The sequence below is a fragment of the Cyrtonyx montezumae genome, unplaced genomic scaffold (assembly GCF_038088225.1).
Source record: "Cyrtonyx montezumae isolate F1298 unplaced genomic scaffold, pur_monq_1.0 scaffold_36, whole genome shotgun sequence".
NCBI classification, from domain to species: Eukaryota; Metazoa; Chordata; class Aves; order Galliformes; family Odontophoridae; genus Cyrtonyx; species Cyrtonyx montezumae.
Window position 1 is genome coordinate 4,133,026 of NW_027072041.1, and position 17,733 is coordinate 4,150,758.

Genomic DNA, 17,733 nt, shown 5'->3' on the forward strand with positions numbered 1-17,733 from the left:
TTTGTCTTAATTTTCACTTCTACAAAACATCTTTTACAAAAAGCATAATAAATATAATTTAAATCCATATAAAGGAGATAAGACTAAAACCAGATCATAGAAGAATATTATGGACAGGTTCATCAAGTATGTCATTTAAGGCAGTGTCACTGATTTCAAAAGCTCTACAGGCTTAAGAGAAGATGCATTGCGGGTACTGAATTATAGTCAAGGAAAACAAGGATTGTTTAGGAATTAATGAGCAATCCTTTATGCTTTGTGTTACCTTGAAGGTCACAGTGATCTCTTCTAGCCTTTAGATGTGTGAGTCACAGTGTTTTGTGAAAGGCTGGGACTCTTGCTTGCAGAAGATAGAATTCTGCTTTCCTGGGTTGAATCTCATAGTGTCCAACCTCTGAATGTGTTGCAATAGAGTTTGATTATGGATTTCTTAAAGATGTTTTAAAAATTTAAATTTTGATTATTTTTCTGGTGCTAAAGGAAAGTTAAAAATCCAAATACAAATAAAACAGCAGTGGGCAATGGGCAAAAGAACTGATAATAATGTTGCTTGTGTTCTGCGTAGTTTCCTCTCCTTATTAAGATCATTGTTTTAACACCTGCCCCTCATTTTTCCCACTACTCTCACTGCAGTCTTGTACATCTGTATATTTCAATTTTGCATAACTCCGATATCTTCTCTTCTTCTGTCAAAGGAAGTCCTCAACACCAACCTTGTAGCTATCTGCTTTGTATAATGCTGAGCAGCTGATTGGAAAAATAAGGGTTTAAAGCTTTTCTTAAAGGAGTTTATTTTTCTATTTTTTCTCAAATGCGTTACTTATTTATTTATTTATTTATAATGTGTTAAAATTATATAATTGTATGTACATATACTTTTATTGACTTCATCCATTTGACCTATTCACTTTCTCATCACAGTATCAGAACAACTTTAGACATGTGTTTCTCAAAACACTTCAGAACCATCTTGATTTGTCTAGATTTATATTCTCTCACCTCTGTTTTACTCTTGTATGCCTGGAGTTTTTAAATTACCCTCCTGCAGTTTTATAATGTTTTCTTTTTCATAAAACCCAAAAGTAGATGAATAATGAGAAATTCACGTTTTCACATTACCTAATATTTTTGGTTTTGTTTTGAAACATTACAAATAGTTTTGCTGCCAAATACTTCTGATGACACTCAGATACTTTCAAGTCATACAAATATTTGACTACATATGTGTTATCAGTGTGAGCAGAAGGTTTCCAGAAGACTTAAAACCACTATTATTTGGCTTACATAGTGAGTCAGCTGTGACACTGGATTTTGAATGTTAAAGTCTTGTAAGACTGAGTTTGGGACTTTAATAAAGTTTGAAATGCTGTTAATGAAACAAAATAGAAAACTTTTTAAGTATTATATTTCAAAACATTCATAACAATAAAAAAGGGCCAACAAAACAACAGAAAATAGAAATCATCAAACTTTTTACTGAGAGCTTGGTTTGTGGTAGTCACTTTTTTAGGGCAGGAAGTCAAAATCTGGTCATTTCTAATTTAACATTATCCTGTTTAATCATAAAAGAGGATGACACACTTGTTGCTAGAGAGCTGGTGTATGCCACTGCATATGGTTAAATTGCTCACAGAAAAGGAGATCCGTGTGAATCTTTCCCATTTCTTTCCCATCTCTGAGAGGTTTCTGCTTTGGTTAGTGGATGGGCTGTCAACTGGTGTTTAAGCCTGTCTCCTCACTTCTGAGACACACAGAAATATGGTGAGGAAGGTTTTGGTTTTTTTTTTATGGTTGCAGTTATAGTCCTCATTTGCAAGGCTGGGGGGGCTGGTTACTCCTGCAGGACATGTTCCCTGAATGACTACTGCTCTTCATCTGTAGTGTGACTGCTTGTGTTGTAGTGCTGGTAAAACACAGTGCAGGCTTTGCCTTGGTAGTAAAATGAACAGTGAGTCTATTTGTCCCTTCAGTGCAACAGGGAAGTCATTGTTCTAGATCTCAGAATTTCTATTAATTTATACCATGCTCCCTGTAAACTTATGTCCCTCCTGATTTTTGGTTATGTTTTTTGTTCCCACTTTCGTTTGAAGCTCTGATTCTGACTCTGAGGAGGAGCCAATTACGGAGGAGGAATTGGCCAAGCTGAAGGAAGAGGTAGAAGAAAAGAAGAAGCTTATCGCCACATTACGAAACAAACCATGGAAGATGAAAAAGAAGTTGTCAGTTCTAAAGTATGGTTTGCATTTAATAATATCTATCTGCCATCCAGCTTTGTACTGTGCTACATTTTTCTGAAGTTTCACTTTATTTCTGGTTCTACAGACAAATTAACCTCAAAATCTATAATATATTTTGTTTTCTACAGTTGCTACGTTTATGCTGGCAATTGCTTTGATTGATAAGTTTGAGCCCTTATAAAGGAAAAATGATGCAATTTCAGAAATAACCCAAGATTAATTTAATGAGGAGAAGGGAATTTACTTTTTATTCTGACTTTCTTTAGAGAAGAATAGATTTTTTTAGAGTTAACAGAAAAGCAAACTTGAATGAAAACTGAGCTTGATTTCTTACGCATTTTCAAGCTCACCACTTATAAAACTGTATTTCTTCCCCAGCAAGTCTATCCTTATGTTTTCATTAAAGCAAAAAATTCAGCTAAATTTCCACCAATCACAAGAAACTACGCTAACAAAGGGAACTTTATTCTCTTGCCAAAGCTGCTGTACTCCTCTCTGTTTTCAGTAACTCATTCATTGCAGTACTGTCCAAACACCAGCAAAATGTATGGTTGCATTTAGTTAGGCAAAAGTAATGAAGAAAACATGGTCTCTCCTCCAGCCAGTTTTTGATATGGTGAGAAAACATGAATATAATAAGATGAGAGAGCATATGAAATATAGTGTGGAAAGTCTATGATTTTTTCTTTCTTGAAAGTAAAATTATTCTGGGGAGGAGACGGTTACATAGGAGCATACTGAAGGCATATTGAGAAAAAGGGATATATGGAACAGAGCAAAAGAGAACCGAGTGCTCCTTCTACAGGAGTTGCAAAACGGTGTTTTTATTTTAATGTGTTTTGCTATAGCCCTCTTTGAAGTAGGCTTAGAAACTATTAGTTTATTTTATTTGCCCCAGAAAAGAATGTTTTCCAAGAGAAAATGTCAGTTTTTCAGATAATCTTATTTGAGTCTACTATTAACTTCTAAATTATTAGCATATACATTATATTAGCACATTTTAGTGTATCTATGCATTTGTTTAAGGTTTTAGATTCTTAATAAACATTTGTCTCTTAATCAATAGCCTGATATATTGACATTATTCAAATGGAAATGGACAAAAACTGTCTATCTAAGTACCATAAAATTGTAAGTCACATAAGTGAGATTTGTATACTATCGTATAAACTTCTGGAAAATAATTTTTTAGCTAGCTAGCATTTGGGTGTGTCACACCCGAAGGCTGCACTACCATTCAAGAAGACCTGGACAGGCTGAAGAGTTGGTCAGGGAGAGGAACCTGATGATGTTTAACAAGAGCAAGTGTAGATAGATTCTTGCACCTGGGCAGGAATATCTGCATGTATCAGGGTGGGATCACCCTCTGAAGAGGAACTCTGTGGAAAAGAACCTTGGGGTCCTGGTGGACATGTTGACCAAGAGCTGTGTGTCCTTGTGACCAAGAAGGCCAGTGGTATCCTAGGGTGCATTACAAATGTGTTACCAGAAGGTGATCCTCTTTCTCTACTCTGCCCTGGTGAGGCCACGTTTAGACTACTATGTCAAAATCTGGGCTCCCCAGTTAGAAAAAGACAGGGACCTCCTAGAAGGAGTCCAGCAGAGGACCACATAGGTGATAAAGGTCCTGGAACATCTCCCTTATGAGGAAAGGCTGAGTAACCTGGGTCTGTTCAGCCTGGAGAGAAGAAGACTGAGAAGGGTTCTGTTAAGTGTTTATAAATATCTAAATGAAGATGGGAGGCAAGTGGATGAGGTCTGGCTCTTCTTGATGATGTGTAGTGAAAGGACGAGGAATAATGGCCTAAAACTCAAACATAGGAAGTTCTGTAGTAACGTGGAAGAACTACTTTATGGTGAGGGTGATAGAGTGCTGGAAAAGGTTGCACAGAGAGGTTGTGGCATCTCCTATGGAGATATTCAAGATCTGGCTGGACGTCTACCAGAATGACCTATCATTGGGCACCTGTTTAAGCAGGAGGGTTGGACTTGATGATTTCTTTAAGTCTCTTCCAACCCCTGCAATTCTGTAACTCTGTGAGGGATTTTCTTCCTATATCCTAAGGTGTAGAATGGAACAGAACATTTCTACATAGCTCCAGTGATAGTTTAGTGAAAAAAAAATATTTTTTTTCCTTTTTTTTTTTCTAAAATTGAGTGAATGGGAATTAAATTATAGAATGTAGAAGTAAAACTAGTTGCTTTGTAGAAAGTGCCTTCAGTCAAAACCAGACTGTTACACTCACTGTTGAAATAACATTCTAATTAGGCCAGCTCTGGTGACTAGTTTGTATCTCTGTCTAGAAAGATAAATTTCAATATCCCGTCTGTTCTCTGAAGAAGTGTGACTGATGATAGTCCTCTACAGCGGACCATCTCTCTGTGGTTTGGAGTTGAGTTGTAACAACACATTCAGACTCCAGCTTGATCTTCAGATGTCATGCTTAGGTCTCAGCAGGTCTGATGACGGGAAAGAAGGAGAGAGAAGATATGGAAACGAATGAAGGGATGCTATACAGCAAATAGCATCTCTCCCCTAACCAGTAGGCATGGCTGTAAGCAGACAATGTAGTAGTCTGTGCTGCAGACATCCTGCATGCAGTTTTTTTCTTATTTAATAGGCAAATCTCATCTTTCAAAAGTCTTTCTCATTTTCCTCTGTTTAGGCTATGAGCACTGCTGTTGAACGTTTTCTATAGGAGATTCATTGAGTCATGCATCTTTCCTCTTGACACTGGCTACTTGAGACAAAAGAAAAGTAACTAAAGACCCATTGGATTGTAAAAATCATAAGTTGTTATTTATGATGCTGCGATTTAGACAGAGGGTGGTAAGCTATTAAAAAGATTTTTGAATTAGAAAAAGGTACAGAAAATAAAAACAATGGGCCATAGCTTCCAGTGCTTCAAGTTGGAAAAACTCCAAGGAATGCTATCCCAATTTACAGCTGAGGTTTGATTTAGGTTACTTTATTGCCTGTCTGCACATTTTCCTTGTTGGGTTTTGAATGAGTATGAAGGAAAGGGAACATTCAAAACCCGAGCTACTATGTTAGGGTCCGGACTACTCATTCCCCTCATTAGTTCACACTCACTTTGTATAGGCAAATGTTTGTGCTGTAAAATAGTAAACGCTATCAATAATTAAACAGTTTATGTTTAGAAGAGAAGTTTATTAAGGTGCCTATAATATCGATAGAATCGTACACAAGAATCTGTAAGTGTGCCAACAGTGATATCAGTTTAGAACTGTACAAAAAAACAATTAACAAAACATCAAAGCAAGACAAATTACAGCAGGCTTTTGAAGGATTCCAGTCTTTCAAAGAAATTCCAGTTCAGTACAAGCTATTCAGAGAACTCTGAAAACTCAGTTTTTTAAAATAATACAAGGAGGAAAGCATTCTCATTTTTATATATTGGGGACACATTATAGTATGATGATATATTTTTTCTTTTAAAAAAAAAGCATAATTTATTTTATCACAGAATCCACCAAGACAGATCAAGTAGAAATATTATATTTTATAAGCATAGAAAACCCCAAAATATATATGTGTATATACATAAACCTCCTTATGTATGAGTATCTATAAATACATACTTACAAATAAAGTTGCGCAATATGTATCTTTGGATGTGCTATTCGCAGTCCAGTTAATCTATATTTCATATCCCTTACTATGGACATATTGGCAGTCTTGGAAGCCAGTGTGGCTGCCCTGAAGGCCAGATGGGTATTGAATAACACTATAATTCGCTCATTATTGCTGATGAACTGCTTTCAAGTGCGATGGACATGGCAACAGCTGTTTTGCATTCAGTTTCAAGCCAGTCTTTTCGGACTTAGAAAAGTCCTGAGTGATCAATATTTATACCACATTTGTTTTTAATGAGTTTTCAGACCTCCCTGAACTGTTGCTGAAAAATGGGAGCAATCCGCTTGAATCCTGTTCGTTAGCAGCAACCTCTGAGTGCTGTAATTTATCCTCTCTGTGCCACACTTAAGTGCTCAAAGTACCGTACACCTAGCACTTTGGGAGCTGTAACTCCACACCTCTTATTAATAATTAGCTCAGGCTTCTCTGGGACAATAATGCTGGACTCCATGCAACATTTATAAGTTCCTTGTGTCTGTAATTCAATTAATAAGGTTACTCCGAAGCTTCTTTAAATTCACAGTTAGCTAACAGGGCACACTTTGGCCTATCTCGTGATATAGATAATTTACCTATAACACATGATACCACCGATTACAAAGCTCAGTTTTGTTGCCCTGTGTTGCTTTTGACACGTCCTCATGTTAGTAAAGTTTCACTACTTCCAAGTGGGTGTACACATATATATGTGTGTATTATTTGGTGATTTTTGAGTTTTCTAAAAGAATTCTATGGGATTAAGACTAACTTATACTGCTTGATTATTCCATGTTTCCTCACATTTTATTTTTAGAATAAAAGAAATAGAGAAAAGGATGGAGTGTGGCAAAAGTCTGCTAGAATGGAGGCCTTTTAAGTGAGGTGGATTAAATATCAAGGTAGAAAGCTGAATTAATATTGGTTTATACTTAACAAAACAGAGTATGTGTCGCAAACAGGGAAAGTACAGTGAAGGCGATTTTCTTGATTGAATGTTGCCATGTTGTTTCTGAACTTTCAAAGCTAGGAAGCATTTTACAGATGAATTTCATTTATTTCAATGGCATGTGGATAGACTCACAGAATTATAGAGGTTGGAAAGGTTATCCTGAGAACATCGAGTGCAGCCCCTTACAGGTTCCCTACAGTAGGTGGCACAGGTGGACATTCAGATTGGTCTTGAATATCAGCACAAAATGGGACTCCACAACCTCTCGTGGCAACTTGTTCCACTGCTCTGCCAGTAAATACATTTTTTCTTCTGTTTGTATGGAACTTTCTGTGTTTCAGTTTGTTCCCATTGCCTCTTGTTCCATCTTTGGACGCAAATAAAATAGTCCGGACCCATCCACTTGCATCCTCCACTTCAGATATTTACAGTGATGAGACCCCCTCTCAATCTTCTCCAGGTGGAAGAGTCCTAGGTGTTCCCCTGAGGAATGCCACTAGTTACAAGCCCTCAACCAGTCTCTGCACTGCTGTTGATAACCTTGTGAGCTCTGCTGGTCAGCCAGTTCTTAACCCATCTCACCATCTACTCATCTATCCCATGCTTCCTAATCTTCATTATAGAAGGATGCTGTGGGAGACATTGTTAAATGCCTTGTGTTTAAAATGTAAACATCAAAAAACATATCATCCACTGCTCTCCCTCCATTAACCAAGCTGGTGATGACATTATAGAAGCTACTATGTTCATCAAGCATACTTCTCCCTTGGTAAATCCATATTGATTACTCCTGATAACCAGCTTCTCTTCCAATTGCTTAGAAACGTGCAGGCCAAGCAATATATGAAAGCAGGAATGGAGTTGCCTTATAGTTTGTTTATGAAGCATGAAAGAAGTTTTACACCTAGTGAGTTTAATTGTTATCAGGTATTGTCTGGTTTTGCTTTGCTGAATGATGAACTTAGCCTCTCGAATGCCTGTGAAAAATATGATAAAATTGTATTATAAATTAGTCCCATTTAGGGGGGTGGGGGAGGGTTATAAAAGTTCAGTAACCATCAAGTACTGGCACAGGGTAGTATAAGAGAAGGAAAGAAGGAAATCTCAGCCACCAGCAAAGTGAAAACACAGGATATGTTCAGGAACATCAGCAACATCAGCAACATCAGCCCTGGAGAATTGGGATCACCACTTCAAAAATCAGTTTTGGTTTGCTGTAGAAAGTCAGAAATGGAGTAAAAGTGAAATACTGAAACTCTTGAAAAATTGCTCAATAGAGAGTCGAGGGAGCAGAGAGATTTTTGGTTGTTGTTGTTTTTTAAGAAAAAGTTGACATTAGACATATCAAACAAGCAAAGACAAAGCTTAGATTGAGTTTAAAGTAAAACTTTTTATGGTTTCCAATGTGGAATATTCATTCTTGTTCTGTAGAAGTTGTTTGTGGACTACTTTGTTCAGCTACAGATGTTTTCCCCTTTAAATTTCTAATAAACTGCTTCATTAAAAACAAAAACAAAACAAAACAAATAAAAATCAAAAAAACTCACGCCAAAAAGATGCTCCCCAAATCATGTATTTTGAAATCTTGGTGTTCTGCATCATAACTGTATGTAGTTTTTGACTAGAAGCACAAGCTTTCTACAGTTCTTTAGGTTTCAGTTTCAGTAATTATTCATGGAGTAGCCCACTACTCGACTTATCTGATGACAGAAGGGGTGGTAAAACATTCTTCTCTTAGGTGAGAAATATGATGTGGTGACATAGGGGATCAGTGTCTGTCCAAATTGATCCTTAAGTGCAGCATATTTGAGGACGCTGCCACCTGCTGTTAAGATTGCCTTGTATCTCTGCAGACAGTGAGGTAAGATTTTAAATCCTTAGCACGTGGATTTAAATAGGACTCTTGTCCACCTTTCCTGAAGATGAGGAACCTGTTTTCTCTCCCTTGTTTGGGATAGGCTGTAGTAGTAAGAGCATAACTCTTTTGAGAGTCAAAAGGAAAGAATGAGATGTGAGCCAGAGTACCTCAGTAGAATTTGTATGATTTGCAAAATACACAGGACTCAATCTGATGTCAAAGGCAGCTAAAGTAAAACAAAATTTAAGATTCAGAATTTAAATGTGACAGAGAAGCACAGAGTAAGAGATCTCTAGAGACTTAAAAGGATCCTGAGGAACACTTTGAAGTGGTGAAGAGATGGTATATATGTCTGTGTATCTGAGGGGGTGGTTGGCTATTTTATCTTCTTTGAGTCTCTCTGTGCATTTTGCCACAGAGAAAAAAAAGTGAGGAAGGGAAAGAATTACTGTCTTCGGATTCATGTCTAAGTGTATAGCATCTTTTCCTTTTACTAACCTCAGTCTTTGAAGGAAAAAAAAAAAGAGGAAAATTGGTAGGAAAGTCTAATGTAATCCTGAGGATATCAGGACAACTGGTACTAGTCCTGATACTTCACCAGCTGGATTTAGGTGTGAACGTTTGGAAGGAGAGTGCTCAGATGGGATTCAAAGAATGAAAGCTGAATTCAGTAGTTTGCATAATCTTGGGAAACATAGATTCAAAAGATTAGAACTGGCAGTGAAAAAGAGTAGTGTGATTAATGTGTTGTTTTTATAGTTATTCAGAAGAAAATTGCATTTGCAGTTACTAAAATTCTACAGTATATTCAAAGACGTAGAGCACAACTTAAGAGGATTTACAATGTGATTGATAACCTTTTTCATATGTAACTTTCATTTTCCTTTATCACAGCTACTCTGCTATTCTGCTGTCAGGTTTAGCAGTTTGACACAATCTTTTTGTTTGCTTATATGAGTAAAATCTGTTAGCAGCAGGTGTGTGTGCTAATTCCACTGAATATATTTAGAACCTCTAGAGGAATGTATACATTTTTCCAGTAGTCTACTTTTCCTCAAGTGCTTACTGCAATACAATTAGACTTGTGGCCCTCCAGAACCTGAGGAGTGCTTATTAACAGGAAGGGGACTGACTTTTTATATGGTCTGCTAGTGATAGGACAAAGGAGAATGGCTGTTAACTGCAAAGAGGGGATATTTAGCTTAGATTTTAGGGCCAAGTTTTTTACTTAAAGTATGGTGAGGCACTGGTACAGGCTGCCCAGAGGAGCTGTGGCTGCCCCATCCCTGGAGATGTTTAAGGCAGGTTGGATGGAGCCCTGGGCAGCTTGAGCTGGTGGGTGGTAGTCCTGCCTATGGCAGGGGGTGGGAACTGGATGGTCTTTAAGACCCTTCCAACCTTTGCTGTTCTATGATTCTATGAATGATATTATATATAATGCTTTTTAATAATCCAGGTAAAAGTCATATAATAGTTGACCAGTCAGCATGCAATTAACATCTAAGAATTTTACTCAGTTTTTCAGTGGATTATATCTGAATGTGTGGCTCTTAGGGCCCATTTTCTACATAGAGGGATGCATGAAAGTCACATTTGTAAATAAAGTTTGGATGTAAGAGAGAAACATTAGTACATTCTCGGTGTTAGTTGTTTATTATTTCAATCCATGATCATCATATTCTTTAAAACAATAATAAAAAACAAACAAACAAACAAACAAACAAAAACCAACCTTCAGATTTGTATCATCAGTGTATTATTAACTTCCATATCTTCATAATAAGAATTTCAGTCTTTCTGGTACCACAGATGCTAAATTCTAAGGAATTATTCTGTTCAGTTAGTGAATATATATGCAAAAATACTCAAGAGTTGAATTAAACATGGTCTTGGGAAGTGTAGACACAGGGGAACCAAAGCACTGGCATATACAAATCTCCAAGGTAAAAAATGAAAATAATTTTCTCTTAGTCAGCTGGAACAAAATCTGAGATTTTTTTTCATAAACATTACTAATGGAACAAGGTTATACAGAAATCTACTCAATATGGAGTTAGAAAAATTACATTAAAAATATGTAATTATGTAATTGTAATCACCCATACCTCTCTTTTGCCCTTATTTTCCAGAGAAGCACAGCTTTTTGTTGAAAAATTTGAAGGTGCTCTAGGAAAAGGAAAGGGAAAAAAGTTCTATGCATACAAAGTGATGATGACCAAGGTAAATATATTACTTTACAAACTTCCTGTAATGCAAAAGGGAAGCCTTTTGAAGATTGCTGCCATATGTGCTCATCTTCCAAAACGAATTTTCTTTTCTTCATCTGGTTATTAATACTTTTGTTTCCTCTGCTCTCTGTCACGCTCCAATATAAAGGAGGCAGACAAGGTTCTTAGATTACGTGTATACCTGGCGTGAGATTAAGAAACAATGGTTCAAATGTTGGTCTAACCAGTTTATTACCACTATAAACCAGGGAGATGGGGAAGGCGGACACTGTTAGGGTGATGGGGAAGGGAAGGCAAGCAATAGGAAAGATAGGAAAGAAGCAAGGGTTTGTACAACGTGGGGAAAAGAGTTGCAAGTGGCTCTGACGGTCCGAGGCAGAAGAGCAGGGATGGCAGAAGTGGGGAGAACAGCAGCAGCAACGGGCAGCCCTGAGCAGCAAGCAGCTGTCCTGGAGAAGCGGCACCGGGTCAGCACAGGAGAAGCAGCGTGGGGAAAGCACTGTAGAAGCAGTGAACAGTGATGAGCTCATGAGGGTTCAGATGGTAGAACACCTCAAAGGAGCGGCGAGGTCCAGGAGAAAGCAGCATGTCTCAGGCAGCAGGCCCAAGAGGGAGTTCAGCAGCAGGGATCAGCTCATGAGGTTTCTGATGGAAGAACACCAACCCCATCCTCATGGTGGTCGGTCTCTCTTTTATCCTCCTTTTCTCTTGCCTATGTGACAAATCCTGTGCTAGCATCCCAGGCAAGCATCTCCTGAGATGGCTATCTCCCCACGGAGATGAGTACTATACAAAAGAGTATTATGTGGCCACTGAGCTGCAGCTTATCTCTCTTTGTTGCCCCAGGACATGTCCATCTGCTTGTCCCTTAGACAAAGGATTTCACAACCCTTGCCCAGGACTAGCTAGGACATGTTGGGACATGATCATCAGCAAACTTTGAGGCAGTGGTATAAAATAAGTCTCTTACACTCTCACATGATACAATTTCTAATTAATCTCACAGGTGGATTGAGACATCACCAGTTTATTACTCATTTGACTAAGACAACTATCAATAGAAAAATCAGCTGTTGTACAAGAATTACAAAGACTCATATCTGGATACATCCTTTGGAAACAATTATCTTGGTGTAGATTATTTCTCTACATACTGGATCTTAAGCCTAGTCTTTCTCTTGATCCTGAGAATGATTAGAAAGTATCTTTTTGCCCACTGTAAAAATACCAGAGGCACCTCCATTGCGCCAAAATTTTATTACTCTAACTCAGATATATTCTAGGAAGCTATGTGGCTCTGTAGGAGTGCAATTGAGAGGCTGAGTAGTTGTTGCTGAGGACTCCATGTCCACATCATATGTGTTCTGGTCAGTTTTACTTTGATCCAGCTCCTGTGTGCTTCTACACAGTAACAGTTGATATGGATTTGTACACTTCTAAAGTATATTTTTATATCAGTTTTATGCTTTGATAGAGCTTCAAAGTAAATGTGGTAAACTGACTGGTTTGGGAGATTCATTTCAAAAGTATACTCCTACTCAAAATTCTGTTGCAGAATGGTAGTATGGATGTTTTGCAGGACTAATTATATTGTCCAGGTTTACCCTTCAGTAGATTGGTTTTTCTGCAGGCAGTTGTGTAGACTCATCTTATTAACGTTAATATTCACAAAAAGGGATTTGGCTGTAAAACAGCTGTGCACAGGAAGCTCACTTACAGAAGTTCTACTTATCAAATAGATAAAGTAGTGAGTAGAGTAATTGCAATTAAATGACACAGCTTGAGCTCCAAATCTGAACTGTGAATAGCAAAAGGAAGAACAAATTTAATTCCCGGAAACAATTCTGAAAAAATGAATGTCATGAAAGGAAGGGATTATTTAATCATTCTTCATGTGGAAGAAATAGAAACGTCACACAAAGGCAGTGGGAGACATATTCAGAACAAAAAAGAAGAGATGACTCTTCATAATCTAGTGCTTCTTTTGCAGTGCACTCTGCCACAGAATGATATGTATGATTAAGGGTTACACTAGCTAGCTTAAGGGGGAATAGAACATCTGGGGTCAGAAATTATTTTTTATCTTTTTGACTGTATGAACTTTTTCAGAAATGGATGAAATTCCAAAGAGATTTTGAGAATTTTAAAACAGCCTGCATACCCTGGGAAATGAAAATAAAAGAGATTGAAAGTAAGTACTTGTGAATGACAATAAAGTATACTATCTACTATCATCTCTCTGATGCATGCTAAAATTGTATATTACTTTTTAGTACTTTAGACATATGTCCCTGTTTAAACATACAGGCATTAAAGCAATGAGTATTTCTTCTCTCATTAATAGTTATTAAATTTTATATTATAGCCTGTTCAAAATGTCCTTGAGAGAATGTTAGGCACCTTATACATAGTGAGACCCAGGAATGAAGTTAAACTTGGAAAAGAGATACTGGGGTTTAGCTGTTGTCTACCTTCACTTTATTTTGTCTGCATATCGGAATTATTTATATGATATCTTTTTCATCATTTTTAGACTCACTTAAGAGGTGTTACAGATTTATCTATTTGATTTTCTATCATATAACAGAGTGAAAATTAATAGTCTTGGACATCACCATGTATTTAGGCATAAATATAAACAAATCAGTGTAGTTAATGCTACTGTTATGTTCGAGAATTCCACTGATGCATTCCTCTATGTGGAGGAAATCTGACTTCACGAGTACCTGAGTGAGGCTCTGCTACAGATGTGTTGCTGAGGATTTGAAATAGTGCCTGCATTTATAGAAATTGCCTTTTGAAGGAACTTCAACTTAATTGCATCTAAAAATAATTGCCAGAACAGCAAAAGAATCGAGAATTCACATTGTGAATTTTGTGGAATTCTGAACGCCAAAAAGACTTCTGTAATGTCCTTAAACATATGACATACAGACTGCTGAATATCTACTCAATTTAGATGTTAGTTAAAATCAAGTTCAGCAGTAAGATACATGTAATAATTTACCGATTGGGACACTTAGTAGACATTTTGAGTTTTTGTGAGAGCAGTGTTTCTGTGAATTTCCATTAAGAATCCTTGGAATAGGCTCTTCTGCTAGTAATGCTTGCTGCGTTTCTCTTTTCCTGTGAACTATGAATACAATAATAGAAAGGGGTGATCCTTCCAGTTTTTCTCGTCTATCAAGAAATTGTTTTCATTTGCAGTGAGTAATATTTTTGCTCTCAAAAGTAAAGCTCTCAAAATCATGGTAGGATAATACTTCATAATTTTAAGAGGTAAAATTGTAATGTTTATTCTTTTTCTATTACAACTTTCTTTTTTTTTCTTCTTTCTTTTTTTCTTTCCTTTTTCTTTTTTTCTTCTTTTTTCTTTCTTTTTTTCTTTCTTTTCTTTCTTTTTTCTTTTATCTTCTATCTTTTTTCCTTTTCCTTCATTTATCTCACTGAAAAGAACTATTACTTTCAGAAACAAACTACTGTCTGAATATTAGTAACTGAAGAAGTACAGTTAGTCTACAGTTGGGTCCAAAACTGTGTAGTCTTGAAAAAGGCATAAAGATACAAGTCTGAAATATTTAATAAGAAAATATTTAAAGTAGCTTTAAATAACAACTTAACTTGATTCTGGGTAATTCAAGTAGTAGTTCTCATCATGTTCATTATTTTAGTAAATATAAAGTACTTAGATCAAAGTCATACTAATGATGAGCCTAATAAAGTTGCCAAATCTCAGGAAGAAAAGGGTATCTTGATATTGAAAAAGCAGAAGTGAGAGAAACTGAAATAGAAGTAAGACAATTTGTGTATAAGGAAAGAGGAAATATTAAGGTGCACTGGGGGAATGAGACTGAATTTCTGCTCCAACTTTTTCTAAATATTTGATTAACAACTGAACTTTATATATGCACAGGATCATAGAATCATAGAATCACAGGGGTTGGAAGGGACCTCAAGAGATCATCGAGTCCAGCCCCACATCCTCCGCACACTTCTGAAAAGAGTCTGGCCTCGCCACTTTGTCCCCCACACCTCAGATATTTATAAACCTGGATCAGGTCCCCTCTCAGTCTTCTTTTCTCAAGGCTAAAGAGACCCAGTTCACTCAGCCTTTCTTCATAGGGGAGATCCTCCAGGCCCTTCACCATCTTTGTGGCCCTGTGCTGGACTCTTTCCAAGAGATCCCTGTCTTTATTATACTGAGGTGCCCAGAACTGGACACAGTACTCCAGATGAGGCCTCACCAGGGCAGAGTAGAGGGGGAGGATCACCTCTCTTGACCTGCTGGCCACGATCATTTTAATGCATCCTAGAATGCCATTGGCCCTCCTGGCCATGAGAGCACACTGCTGGCTCATGGTCAACTTGTTGTCCACCAGGACACCCAGGTCCCTCACTCAGCAGGTCTTCCCCCAACCTGTACTTGTGCTTGCAATTATTCTTCCCTAGGTGCAAGACTGTACACTTGCTTTTGTTAAATTTCAAGATACATATATATATATGCTCTACTGACTTTACTGTATTAAATTTAGAAAAAGTAAAGGACATTTTATTTTTTTATTTTTTTATTTTTATTTTTGGTGTTTATTTTGGCATTTAACAAACAGTGCTGAATCAAAGATTACCTTAGTCTTCTCCAAATTTTGGGTTAGCAGAGTTAGTACAAGATAACTTTTAAAAACCATTATTTTAATATCAAACTCTGGTCAAAACTTCCAGATTTAATCAGAAATCAAATACAGTGCATATTCCGCACAGCTTCAAGCTTGTCTGTGTGAACTCCATAAAATTAAATGTTCTTAATTGTTGCTATCTTTGGAAGTGCAATTGAGTTAAAGAAGTAACAGAAGCAACTCTGTGGGGGGAAATGTACTTCTAGATGGCTACAAACTGAACAAAGACGTACTTGCCCTTTGACTCCTATGTTGCAGCTCCAATGGCTTTCTTTTTCCAGGTTAAGTTTAATTGGTTGTGAAACAACGACACTACTGACTTAAGCACATAATAGGTCATGCTAAAGAAAGCACAGTAAACAATCTTGTTGGCACAAAATACCTTTCATGTTTACCCTGTATCTCTCAGAATGCACAAAAGTATGAGGAGAGGTGAAAGAAAGTGATTGAACACTAGGACTGTACTCCTGGATCAATACCTAAAATATAGATATCATTATTAAGACACCACTGTGGATGTGAGTTCTTGACCATGTTAGCTCCAAGGGCTGACGTTTTTTGGCAAAATATAATTGCATTGAAGAATTTGACCACTGTCTACTCAACAGTTCATTTCTGGAGAAGACAGTAGAGTAAAAAAAGCACCAAATGACATCAGACTGTGGTGGGTATAATACACTGTTTGGACTATTCTTAGAAATCTGATGCATTATATAAAACACATATAAAATGTGTCGGCACAGTTCACTGCTTCAGAGTTGTGTCTGTACAACTGCTTTCCATATTACTACACAGTAGAGCAAGTTCAAATTAACATTTATTTTTTTGATAATTTTTTTACCATCAGGGTGCAGAAAAGTATCTGGTATATTTTATTCACTAGTTAAACATACCCGAAAATAAATGATTCTAAGTATCATCTGCTCTTCCAACAGAAATAATAAGAGATTATAGACCCACAGCTTCTTGTTCCAAAAAACCTAGGGGTCAAATTTTAAAGTCATGTTCCACGATAACTGCTAATATTATGCTAGGAGCTATTTAATTTGAACTCAGATATGGCCGCTAAGCACAGAAGTATAAATACTAACAAAATGCAGTAGGTGATGTCAGCAGCACATAGAAGAGTTAAAATTTATGAAACTTCAAATTCTATTTGACTGTTGATCCTGACTAATAGGATGTGTAAGAAGCGAACTCATGAATGGAATAAAAGCCTGTCATCTACAAGCAGTATACTCTTTATAGGAGACTTCCCTGTCTGTCTGAATACATTTGTATGATGGAGCAGTTAATGGTCAGCAAATCTTAGTTGTTAGCTTCCAACCTTCTTATTTTTTAGCATAAGTCATTTATATGCTCTTACATGAAGATTATTTGCATTTCCTCTTCTCAAAATGGGCTCTTTATAAATGAATTCAAAGTAGGTGAGGCAGTAAATGTTAACAGTAGGCAGTAAATCAAATTTTCTTACCACTGAGAAACACTTATTTTTATTCTTCAGTCCTTCTAAAAATTTGCAGTTGAACAAGCAAGTATGATTTGTCTCAAATCAATCTTTGCCTTACAGATTAGAATTAATGCAGAAATATAATGATCACTCTTAAACTAAAGCCTCATATTTATTTCCATGAAAACTACACCAGATAAAAAGAGCACAATAAAACTATATGATAGAGCAAATTCTCAGGTGAAAAAAAACAACACTGTTCTTGTAGCCACCACCACTATGCATTTTTTTCCTTAAGATGAACAGGAGCATGCTGCACTCACACACAGGTCCTGATAAACTTGTGTGCTATGTAATTTCTGTTCTTGTTGGAGCTTCTGGGGGACCCACCTGATGTGCCAACATTGGCACCATCACTTTCAGCACTCTGAAGCTGCTATTCAACTCTGTACAGTTCCCAGGTCACAATCTGTTGATTTGCATGGATGAACTGATTGAGACACTTCATTTTTATTATGTGACAGTTGTGCATACCATCTGAACTGTGCCTTGTCTTTCACATAACTGTCACTACTGTTGAAATGCACCACTCACTGTCTCACTGTGCTCCCATCCACTGTTTCGTCAGTGGGTATCATTCAGTGACACACCTTCACTTCATACACACTTCCATGTGAGACTACACCTCTGCTGTTATCTGT

General features: G+C 37.0%; 1 protein-coding gene across 1 annotated transcript in view; it reads left to right on the top strand.

The window, feature by feature from the left end:
* The window catches only part of TMC1 (transmembrane channel like 1), a 53,644-nt gene that overhangs the window by 12,030 nt on the left and 23,881 nt on the right, over window positions 1-17,733 (top strand). Inside the window, 3 exon segments of the mRNA XM_065745458.1 lie at window positions 2,091-2,231; window positions 10,811-10,901; window positions 13,019-13,100. Coding sequence (XP_065601530.1) covers window positions 2,091-2,231; window positions 10,811-10,901; window positions 13,019-13,100 — 314 coding nt within the window.